This window comes from Dendrobates tinctorius, unplaced genomic scaffold, assembly GCF_039654945.1.
Source record: "Dendrobates tinctorius isolate UK_male_01 unplaced genomic scaffold, ASM3965494v1 ptg000073l, whole genome shotgun sequence".
Lineage (NCBI taxonomy): Eukaryota > Metazoa > Chordata > Amphibia > Anura > Dendrobatidae > Dendrobates > Dendrobates tinctorius.
Window position 1 is genome coordinate 37890884 of NW_027361741.1, and position 12493 is coordinate 37903376.

General features: G+C 40.2%; 1 protein-coding gene across 3 annotated transcripts in view; it reads right to left on the minus strand.

The window, feature by feature from the left end:
- Positions 1-259: 259 nt before the first annotated feature.
- Positions 260-12493, minus strand: part of PRR14L (proline rich 14 like) — a 71116-nt gene continuing 58882 nt past the window's right edge. For all 3 annotated transcript variants that reach the window (XM_073582809.1, XM_073582810.1, XM_073582808.1), the window contains exon 9: positions 260-1748. In XM_073582809.1, the coding sequence (XP_073438910.1) occupies positions 1445-1748 (304 nt within the window). In that variant the 3' untranslated portion in view covers positions 260-1444. The remainder of the gene's footprint in view (positions 1749-12493) is intronic.

Consider the following 12493-nt stretch of genomic DNA (forward strand, 5'->3'; position numbering starts at 1 on the left):
ACTGAGCACCCGTTCCTTTTTAGGTGATAAAGCCCTCAATTTGTGTGTGTGAGATTCATTGGTCTGAACAGGCACCTGGAGAATGCAGTGGGGCAGATTCACGTTGCCTTTTCATTTTGTCTTATATTATAGCAAGGTCTGCAACTAGTGGCACGCTTATCAGGATGTGAACTACAACTCTCGGAATAACCTTATTTCTTTCTAACACCCAAATAATGATAATGTATTAGTTATGAATTTTTCTTCTACAAAATAAACATTTCATTTAATTAAATGAGAACAATTGGTCTTTATTACAATTTATAACTTAAACACACAAAACAACAAACTTATCTGTAATTTACAGAATCATAAAAGTCCAAGTAACACAGCAAGAGAGAGCGTGCTGCTTATCACTATCACACAGAAGTTGAGAAATTACATTAACCCTCACAGGAGCATCCTGCAATGTTAAGACATTGACCAGGTTACAAAAAACTGCAGTGAGTTCGTAAAACTATACCCACAAGCCTGGATATTCTACTAGAATCACAGCCAAATCAAAGTAAACAAAAAAAAAAAAAATTATTTTAATTTTGTCACAGCTAGATTCAAAGCCAATGGTGTAGATTAAAGCCTTTAGGTTTAAAAATAGGTTTTACCAGAACTTCCTTCACAGTATCTTGCAAGGCACAAGAATATTTGATATATATATATATCTATATTTTTTTTTATTAACTAGGATATTGAACCCAATGCAGTATTTGGTGATTTTAGAAAAAAAAAAAAAACAACCCAGAAAATAATCAGCACTGCAAAATGCCTAAAAAAAGCTGCACCAAATGGCTATTTACACACTGAGTACTTTTGCTGTTGCCTAAACAAACTCAACGAATTGAGATTTGTAGAATTTCTGCTCAAAAAACTCCTTGAAAACTCTATGAAAGTAGCCAATCTGGCGTTTATTACATAGGAGGAAGCACAAACCTGAATCAGACAGCTTTAAATTATCTGATTAAAATGTGAAAATGCTAAAACTGGTTTTCTTTTGCATTAAAACTATGAATATATATATATTTATAAATATAGACAATATTTATTTAAGTGCATTAATGTTATTCTTCACTTTCCAGTGCAGGGTATAGATGATTTATGACCAATTCAAAAAAAGATTATAGAACAATGTCCCATGTGAACATGCAAATCCTTTAGCTCAAGTCACATTTCCTGATGCCAAAGTTCAGATCACGTAATCCTTTGGTGACATCATTATAAAACCTTAATATTTTGTGAAAATCCGATAATGCATTCAGTCTTTCTGTGGCAGAAATAGAAACAAAAAAACATCAATTACCCGTCCAACTTATCAAAATAATTACATTTACAGAATGATTGAGTAAAGATCCTTAATTTAACTGAATAAACTAAACATTAGTGTAAACTAAACATTAGTATAGTTCATCCATCAGCTTGGCATTTCGGAAGCTGTTGAATTTCTTTCCATGACTTCTTCCTCCAAAAGACAGTTTTCCAGGTCCATGAGTTTCTGTATCAGAAGGGCATCGAGCTGGGCATCGAGCTGGACCCCCTCCATGGCAGCTTTCCTTCCTCGTTTGCAGCTGGTCATTACTTTCATTTTTCCTTTTGATCGCTTGAGTCTTGGAACTGTGCAGTCTCTGAACTCCAGTATACGCTTCCTCTTTTGCTGGGAGACTGAAATCAAGACTCCATTCTTTTCTTGGGGCTCTTCAAAGATTGTTTCAAGGCTACTGTAAAAAAAGACACAAAAAAACAAGCCCAAAGTGATACAGATGATGAAGCCCTGAGCATGAATATAATGGAAAGGAAACATATGGAAGCACAGATGACATGTGATATCTATAGATCTACAGAGGAGGCGTGAGGAAGGGTAAACTAAATTAAGTGAAGAGTCAAAATTAAAACCGAATATAACCTTTTATTAACTAGATTTTTTTTTCGTCTCCTCTTCAAAGAGACATTTTTTATGTCTACCCTCACGAGTGCTCGTTTTGTTTTTGTTTTTTTTGGGGTGGGGGGAGTTTTTGCAGTTCATGCTATGGTAAAATTAACCTAGGAACCTGATTTTCCATGTCTGTGGGGATTTTGGTCAAATTTGTCAGGTTTTTTTATTTTTATTATTTTTTTTTACTGGTGTAAAAATATTTTTTTTTTTTTTAAATTCGGTTTGTCGCCATTTTTGTGAGTCCCATAACTTTTTTTCCCATTGACATTACTGTGGGAGGGTTTGTTTTTTGCATCCCTAGCTCACTCTTATTATTGCTGCCATTATGAGGTACATTTAATGTTTTGATTGCTTTTTTATTGAAGTTTTGGGGGTGTTTGACCAAAAAAAATTACAATTCTGGAGAACCAGAGTGGAAGAATACGGGGCCTTCAGCAGACCCTCGGCTGCTATGGTAACTCATCAGCAATGGCATAATATAAATTCCAATGACCATTTAAATGGTTAAGCCTGCTCTCACGCGCTGCCTCACGCTAGTTCCACCAGGCATCCAGGCTACTTGGATTTCACCCTGGACTTTTTGTAGAAAACAGGAGATCCATAACAAGACATAAAAACCCGTCTTCTTATACCAATTTTGATGAAGGTCCGGATGTGGACCGAAAACATTTAAAGGGAATCTCTCACCCCCCCCCCCAGGCGTTTTTAAGTAAAAGAGCCACCTTGTGCAGCACTAATGCTGCATTCTGTCAAGGTGGCTCTTATATTTGGCATCCCTTCCACCGCAGAAATAAGCGTTTTTAAACTTTCTCAGACATACCAGAAGTTTGACAGGGGGGCAGGTCTTTCCCCCTCGGACACTGACGCATCTAATCCATCAGTCATGTCCTGCTTATGTCTTTGCACCGCCTCCTCATCGTTCAGTTCTATTTACGGTGGAAGGGACGCTAAATAAAAGAGCCACCTAACATTTTAGCTGAACACCTGGAGGTGATCATGTGTGCACAGCTCCAGTGCCCGTGCGACCACCATGACATATCTATACCTCATCGGGCGGGAACTCCTTCCCTTCCAGAATGTATAGATATGTCAAATGTTGTGAAGAAGTTAAGAAATTAAATCACAACTGCAAGACAGTGTATTCCCCTGGTCTGGAAGAAAGATACCGCTTCGAAAATCTTCTTCTGGTAACTAAAATAAATTAGGTAATGTTAATGGAAGAACTCACCTCTAGGATTAATCATTCTTATGATTGTTTTTCCAAAACCTGGTTTTATTGGCTGGAATTCAGATCTATTTTATGCCTGACTACCTGGCCCTTCTCAGGGAAAGTTGAAACTGCATTCTTTAGGCCCAACATTTAAAAACACCTTTTCTCATCACCTTCTCCTTCCTCCCTCCTTTTTTCTTCATGCTTCCTTCTTTTCGTCTACTCTTCTGACTGTCTTAATCGAATCAGATGTGTTATTCATATCCTATTCCCTAATATTCAGATGGTGTTTTTTCCCCACACTGCGCCCAGGATTTCAGTAATAAGTTGATAACTACTACTGTTATTTCCCACCCCTCAGTGATTGTTTTTTTTTTACATCTCGGTTCTGTAGTGCCTTGTGATTGTCTTTATTTAATTTATCAAAAGAAGGAATACAAAACTTAAAAAAATATATATATTTTTTTAAATTTAATCATCCGGGTATTGCAACATTATGAATTTTAGTAAGATACAGTGGCTCATAAAAGTATTCACCCTCATGGGGCAGTTTTTGTGTTTTACCTCATAACTTGGAATTTCACCATTTTTTTTTTTTAGGGTTTACATTCATGTAAAGAACATGACTACAACGTCTTTTCATTGTGAAGCAAACAATAAATAGGACAAAATAACTGAAAAATTCAGTGTGCATAACTATTCACCCCTCTAAAGTCAGTACCTTATAGAGCCTCCATTTGCGGCAACTACAGCTGTAAGTCGCTTTTGACAAGTCTCTGAGGTTTCCACTGGGATTTTTGCCCATTCCTCAAGGTAAAACTGCTCCAGCTCCTTCAAGTTAGATGATTTCCTCTGGTGAACAGCAATCTTCAATGTTGACAACAGATTCTCCCTTGGATTAAGGTCTGGGCTTTGACCAGGCCACTCCAACACATTTACACATTTCCCTTTAAACACTTGAGTGTTGCTTTAGCAGTATGCTTTGGGTGATTGTCTTGTTGGAAGGTGAACCTCTGTCACAGTCTCAAATCACTGACAGACCGAAACATGTTTTATGCAAGAATATCCCCGTATTTATCGGACATTGCTGACATGTTTAAAGCTTTCTATTACTCATTACATTCGGCAAACTCTAGAATTCCCAAAACACAAAATACAGACTTTAAGTCCCGTATTCAGCCTTCTATTATAGATTCTGGACTACCCACTTTGCCAAAAGTGGATACAGAAGCCTTAGAACTGCCGTTTAGCGAGGGGGAGTTAAAGGCAGCAATTAAAGAGTCTAAGTCTGGCGCCCAGATGGTTTCTCTCTGAACTACTATAAACTTTTCCTGGTGCCCTTAGCCCCTCAAATGTTATCCAACTTTAACATGATCTCTAAAAGCTCCTCCGCTAAGAGCACACATCTCCATTATCCATAAAGAAAGAAAAGATCCTTCCCAGTGTGCAAGTAATAGACCAATCTCTCTTAATACGGAGATTAAAGCAAACCTGTCAGTAGAGTAGAGGTACCGCTGGTCTTGGTTTGGCACCTCCCATCTTCTTGCAATGTCGTCCTTCTTCCTTCGTGTGAATGACACAACCCTGCGTTATCTACATAGTCTCCTTGGCATCCCACTCCTGTGCAGGTGCACTTCTCTGCCCTTTTGAGTGCAAAGTACTGCAGCGCGCAGGTGCTAGGGCTCTTTGACCTTTCCTGGCGCCTGTGCACTGCAGGACTTTGCCCTGCATTCAACAAGACAGAGAAGTACGTCTGCACAGGAGCGCAATGCCAAAGAGACTGTGTAGAGGACGTGGGATGAGTCATCCACACGAAGTAAGAAGGAGGACGATGATCGTAAGAAGAGGATGAGAGGCGCCGGACCAAGAACATTGAAACCCCTCAAATCGAACTGCCACGCAGGTGAGTACAATAAAAGTTCTTTTTTCTCTTACAGGTTGGGGGCTTATATACAGCATTATAGAATACTGTATATCAGGCATGAAAGGTAGTGGCCGAATCTCACATCAGCAAATCCTGGTGACAGGTTCCTTTTAAACTATTTGCAAAAATAATTGCATCTATATTATCCCCTTTACTTACAGAACAAGAGGGTTTCAGGAGGGGGAGAGCGACCAGGGACAATACCACAAAGGTATTGAACATTATAAATAGAGCTAGAATAAAATCCCAACCTCTTACGTTACTTTCTACAGATGCAGAAAAGGCCTTTGATAGGGTGAATTGGACTTTCATGGATGAGATATTTGTGGAATAGGTTTAAAGTCTAATAGGTTACAATGGATTTCTGTCCTATATACTATGCCTATTGCTAGAGTGAAAGTAAATGGAGTTCTGTCACAGGACTTCAGCATATGCAAATGGTACATGCCAGTTGTGCCCGCTTTAATTTTTATATTTCTTCAAATGGTTTGCGCTAATACTAACATTATAGAACCTAACATCCGAGGTTCTCCTATCAAGATTGCAGCTTATGCAGATGATCTGCCTTTTTTCATTAACAACCTGGCTATTTCTTTGCAAAGTCTGATGTCAGAATTCCATTTATACAATGGTTTATCTGATTTCAAAATCAATTTCTCAAAGTCAGAAATCTTGAATATTAATATCCCCTTGTCTACGGTAGCACCTTTGAAAGAAACTTTTAGCTTTAAGTGGGCTAATTGAGGTTTAAAATATTTGGGAATCTTCCTATCAAGAGACAAGTTTATTTGGGCGGGCAAAGCTCCTCATATGAGAAGAACTATATTACATCGCTACAAATCTTCAGAGGGTATAGCGTTGCCTGACTTCAGATGTTACTATATTGCCTCCCACCTGTCTAGGATATTAGCTTGGTGTAGAAACGGCCCCAGAAAAGTATGGTTCGGTATTGAGGAAAGCTTTACAAATATTCCTCTCATATCGGCCCATTGGTTGGACTCTTCTTTAGTCAAAGCGCTTAAAACACACCCCACAATTGGGTCTACTCAGGCTTGCTGTTCCCTTCCTGTAGCATGTGACCATATCATACCACAATACTTTTACATGTTTCCCATGTTGGGCAATCCACTTCCCCCACCCCCCAGGTCTCGATGCTAGTGTTTTCTGAGTTTACATAGATCACAGACTGAATATGAGTCAACAGTGTGATGCAGCAGCAAAAAAGGCAAATGCAATTCTAGGATGTATTAACAGAAGCATACAGTCTAGATCACGTGAAGTCATTATTTCCCTCTACTCCTCTTTGGTCAGACCTCATCTGGAATATTGTGTCCAGTTTTGGGCACCACATTTTAAAAAAGACATCAACAAACTGGAGCAAGTTCAGAAAAGAGCGATCAGAATGGTGACCGGTCTGCAAACCCTGTCTTATGAGGAAAGGTTGCAGGATTTGGGATTGTTTAGTTTGCAAAAGAGAAGACTGAGAGGAGACTTAATAGCTGTCTACAATATCTAAAGGGCTGTCACATTGTAGAAGGATCAACTTTATTCTCATTTGCACAAGGAAAGACTAGAAGTAATGGGATGAAACTGAATGGGAGGAGACACAGATTAGATATTAGAAAAAACTTTTTGACAGAGTGATCAATGAGTGGAACAAGCTGCCACGAGAAGTGGCGAGTTCTCCTTCAATGGAAATCTTCAAACAGAGGCTGGACAGACATCTGACTGGGAATGATTTAGCGAATCCTGCTTTGAGCAGGGGGTTGGACCAGATGGCCCAGGAGGTCCCTTCCAACTCTACGATACTATGATTCTAAATAGGGGACATTTCAGAGGTTGTCATCTTGGAGAGGGAGATCCTTGGCCTTTAAAGGATGATCTCAGTATTTCTTCACCATCCACCCTAGATGCATGGAAAGTAGGTAAACTGTTGTATTTTTTTTTTCAGTCACGGCCTCCTCCTATAATAGTGAGAAAACGGCTTTCGAGATAGCCTGTGAAAGTGCAGGACCCATGAGGCACACCTTGTCTTTTTTATCCTCTCTACGGATTAACCAACCAGACCTCCCAATGGCCAGGTTTCAGACACAGTAGGAGGGAGATTTAGGCCTCTATCAAAAGATAAATGGAGGTGATTTTTTACTTTAACGCATAAAGCATTGATTTGTTCTCGTTTCCATGAGGCCAGTTATAAATTGTCTCGATGGTACAGAGTCCCATCTCAACTACATCTGATTCTCCCTGAGACAAGTCCCATGTGTTCGAGATGTGGTAGTGCGGAAGGGGATCTTCTACACATTTTTGATCATACAAAGTATTCTCTCTTTTTTTTGGGACAAAGTACAATCAAGTCAGTTCACTGATCTTGTGACTGACCTGACTGGCTCTTGTCCTTCTCCATCACTGCGACATCCCGCTAAAAACATACAGGCAATCTATACATACTGAGGCACCCAATTGTGACGGCTCAGGTGTGCATCCCTCTAACCTGGAAAAAAAAAAAAAAAAAAAAAAAAAGATACGGCTCTGAAAATATCCCTTCCGTTTTCTAAAATGAATGAGGTGATGTTAACTGAGGAATTGACTGCTACAGCTAACAACTCCTACAGCTAACAACTCCTACAACCTTTTTTATAGAGCTTGGTTTTATTGGCTCGAGTTTATATTTTCTGTCAAGTATTGGGCATATAGTGAGGATCACTGAACACAGCACCCTTAGTCTGATCAAACCCCCCTACATCTTTCTTCTTCTGTACTTTTCGCTCTCTTTATCCACTTACATTTTATATTTTGTGGATGATATAAAGAAACTTCCTTGTTTTATTGTATAACTGTTACTAAGAATTTAGTATGCCAAATGACCTCAATGTCAAGATTTTATGTTATATTTCTTAAGATCACCTATATGGAGATTGTACTAAGTTACTGCAGTCATCTATGAATGTGGCACACTCAGTGCCTCAGGTTTTGGTTGTTTATGTAAATTAATTAAAATAAAGAAATAAAAATAATACTGTATCCTTGTATTTCGCACCAGACCATCTTCCTCTCGACTGAGACCATTTTCCCTGTCACTGCTGCTAAAAAAAAAAATCCCCACAGCATGATGTGCAGCCACCATGTTTCATTGTAGGGATGGTGTTTTTGGGGTGATGAGCCATGTTTTTTTGGCGCAAGACATCGCATTTACCTTGGTGGACAAAAAGTTCTATTTTGATTTCATCTGACCACAGCACCTTCCTCCATGTATCTGGGGAGTTTCCTACATGTCTTTTGGCAAACTCAAAACGAGACGTGTGTGTGTAAAAATGCTTTTTCTGCTCACTTTTCCATAAAGGTCACCTCTATGGAGTGTACTGCTTATTGTGGTTGTACAGAGATAGTCAAGTCTCTGCTTGGCAACTCTGCAAGCTCCTTCAGAGTTACCTTTGGTCTCTATGCTACCTCTTTGATTAATGCCTTCCTTGCCCGGGTTGAGAGTTTTGGGTTTTGGTGGGCAGCCTCCTCTTGGCAGGTTTGTTGTAGCGCCATGTTCTTTCCATTTGATGGTAATGGATTTGATAGTGCTCCGGGGGATCATCAGTGATTGGTATTTCTTTTTTTATTTAATTTTTTTTTTTTTTTTAATAACCCAACCCTGACTTGCACTTCAACAAGTCCCTGGCTTGTTTGGAGATTTCCTTGGTCTTCATGGTATTGTTTAGTTAGTGGTGCCTCTTGCTTAATGGTGTTGCAGCCTCGGTGGCCTTCCTTTCACTAAGCATGTGACTTATGAAAGCATTTGCTTGCACTAAAAATTTTCAGGGGCTTCATAGCAAAAGGGGTGAATTCATATGCACCTTCCAATTTTTAGTCATTTGATGATCCCATAATTTTAATGTATGCCTATATTTTTCTCACTTCACCAACTTAGACTATTTAGTGCTGATGCATCACAAATTAGATAAAAATATTTAAGCACGGGTTGTATTGTAACAAAATAGGTAAAACGCCAAGTGGGGATAGGGGTATACTTTCGCAAGCCACTGTACTAAATTACATTTTAACACAAACAGAGAGCACAGAATGACAATTGTGCAGAAATATCCTGCAGTAAAACATATAACAGTAGTCGATACTTTTTTTTGCAAAAAAATGTATACCAAGCTGCTTCACCGCGTCAAGGTAACCCTATTGAAGCAGTCCCTATTCTAATGTATTTAAAACCTGAACATGTGAACCGTTTTTAATCTAGTTTTTTCCATGCCTATGCATGATTTGAGAGACCCCACCCCTCTCTTGTGTGACATGCACATAAGGAGCTGGCTTACACCATGTGCCCATACTAGGAAGCGGCCTATCTTCATCCTGTTCATTTAGACACTGTTCACATGTTCAGGTTTTAAATACATTAGATAGGGACTGCTTCAATAGGGTTACCTTGACGCGGTGAAGCAGCTTGGTATACATTTTTTTGCAAAAAAGTATCGACTAAATACCCTGTATTTGTTATCATCTTTTCATCAGCACTTGCTGACTACTGCTATATGTTTTACTGCAGGATATTTCTGCACAATTGTCATTCTGTGCTCTCTGTTTGTGTTTGAGTCAGTGGGTGGTATGAACAGTGTCCTACCGACTTGTTCATATGTGTGCATGTCACATGTGTTTTTAATCCAGTTTTTTCCATGCCTATGCATGATTTGAGAGACACCACCCCTCTCGTGTGACATACACATAAGGAGCTGGCTTACACCATGTGCCCATACTAGGAAGCGGCCTATCTTCATCCTGTTCATTTAGACAATGTTCAAATGTTCAGGTTTTAAATACATTAGATAGGGACTGCTTCAATAGGGTTACATTGACGCGGTGAAGCAGCTTGGTATACATTTTTTTGCAAAAAAACGAATCGACTAAATACCCTGTATTTGTTATCTTTTCATCAGCACTTGCTGACTACTGTTATATGTTTTACTGCAGGATATTTCTGCACAATTGTCATTCTGTGCTCTGATTGTTTTTGAGTCAGTGGGTGGTATGAACAGTGTCCTACCGACTTGTTCATTTGTGTGCATGTCACATGTGTTTTTAAATTACATTTTGTTTCCTTCTGTCACAAACACTATGCTACAGCGCTGATTCAATTCCCAGTTCATGCTCCTTTAGAAGTTCCTATACACTACTGCTCTGAAGATCAAACATTTAGAGTACTGGACTTACCCTACCTAAGTCTCTCCCTTCACCACAGACTGTATAGGGGAATTTTCCAAGCAACACTGTAAAAGGTAACCCCTTCCTGACATGGCTATTTTCCATTTTTTCTTTCCTTCTGAAAACCATAACTTTTATTTTTCTGTCTACAGAGCTATATGAGGTTTTTTTGTGGGCTGATTTGTACTTTTGACTGACACCATTTATTTTAATCAGGTGATGTATTGCAAAGCAGGAAAAAATTACCATTGAGGAAAAATTTTGCTACTGTTTTACTTGGAATCTTCATTTACAATGTTCACTATATGGTAAAAAATTACCCAGAAATGTGATTCTCTAGGGCAGTACGATTTGGAAGACAGCAAGCGTGCAAAGTAGTTTTCTTTCTTTAAACTCTAGAAAAAAGTTAATTTCATAGCATTTCTAAATTTTGGTTGAGACGACTGTGTGATGGCTTGTTTATAGAGCCCTGGGATGTAGTTTTTATGAATACAATTTTTGGATATGTAAAAGGTTTGGTTCACATTTTATTGCATTTTTTGTAGTGTTTGTTGCACGTATATTTTGACAGATCAGAGCGATACACTGATGGGTGCAAAGATTGACACACCTCCTTGCTGGAGCAGAGTAGATATCACTGTCAGGGATTGATAGAGGCATTTAACAGGTAATCAGCCGGTTATAAAAGAGGGATTTTTGGTACTTACCGTAAAATCTCTTTCTTGGACCCTTCATTGGGGGACACAGATAACCATGGGGTGTATGCTGCTGTCACTAGGAAAAAAATAGCTCCTTCCCAGTAGTATACACCCACAGACAGGCACTAGGCTACTCAGTTGGTGTCAAAGCAGTAGGAGAAGCAAATAGAAGCAAATAAAATATGTAACAATTCAAAACAACGGCATGTAGGCCAACAAATGTACAAACAATCAGGGAGGGTGCTGTCTCCCCCAATGAAGGCTCTAAGAAAGATTTTACGGTAAGTACCAAAAATCCCTCTTTCTGTATTGCTTCATTGGGAGACACAGATAACCATGGGACGTCCAAAAGCAGTCCCAAGGGTGGGAAAATGAAAATATTTACACAAAGGAAAGGAACCTAGATCGGCCAGTGGGAAACCGCCGTCTGCAGAACCTTCCTACCCAGGCCTGCATCAGCCGAGGCCTGGGTTGTAACCTTGTAGAACCTAGCAAAGGTGTGCAAAGACGACCAGGTTGCTGCCTTGCAGATCTGCAAAGCCAAAGCCTGGAGACAAACGGCCCAGAAAGCTCCCACCTCCCAGGTGGAGTGAGCCTTTACCCCCGAAGGAGGCTGTTTGCCCTGAACACGGTATGCTTTCAGTATCGCCGAACAAATCCAACGGGCAATCGTGGACTTAGAGGCCTGGAGCCCATTTCGATGACCTTTAGGGATGACGAGTAGAGAATCTGACGAAAGAAAGCAGTCCTAGAAAGGTAGACTCGAATAGCTCTGACCAAATCCAGTTTGTGGAGGGACTTTTCCAGTGGATGAACAGGAGACGGACAGAGAGGGAAGTACGATGTCTTCATTGATGTGAAAGGCAGAAACCACCTTGGGCAAAAAGGAAGGAACAGGACGGAGGACTACCTTGTCCTGGTGCAGAACCAGGAAAGGAGAATGACACGACAGTGCCGCTAGCTCAGAAACTCTCCTGATAGATGTGATGACGATAAGGAAAGCCACTTTCCAAGACAGGAGAGAAAACGAGATATCCTGGATGGGCTCAAAGGGAGCACGCTGAAGAACGTCGAGAATGAGATTAAGATTCCATGGATCTACCGGAGGACGGTAAGGTGGCGCCAAGTGGGCGACCCCCTGAATGAAAGTCTTCACCTGAGGAAGGGAAGCCAAATCTTTCTGCAAGAGGACTGTCAGAGCAGATACCTGACCTTTAAGGGTACTGAGTGATAAGTGTGAATTATGGCCCGCTTGAAGGAAGCCGAGGATGGACGGAAGGAAAAAGGACATCAGAAACAAGCTGTTATCCTCGCCCCACCGAAAGAAGGCTTTCCAACATCTGTGGCAGATGCGTGAGGATGCTGGTTTCCTTGCCTTAATCATGGTCTGGATAACCCTGGTAGAGAAACCAGCTTCTGTTAAGACAGCGGCCTCAACGGCCATGCCATTAAACTCAGCGACCGAGAACTCAGGTGGAAGAAGGGGCCTTGCGAGAGAAGAT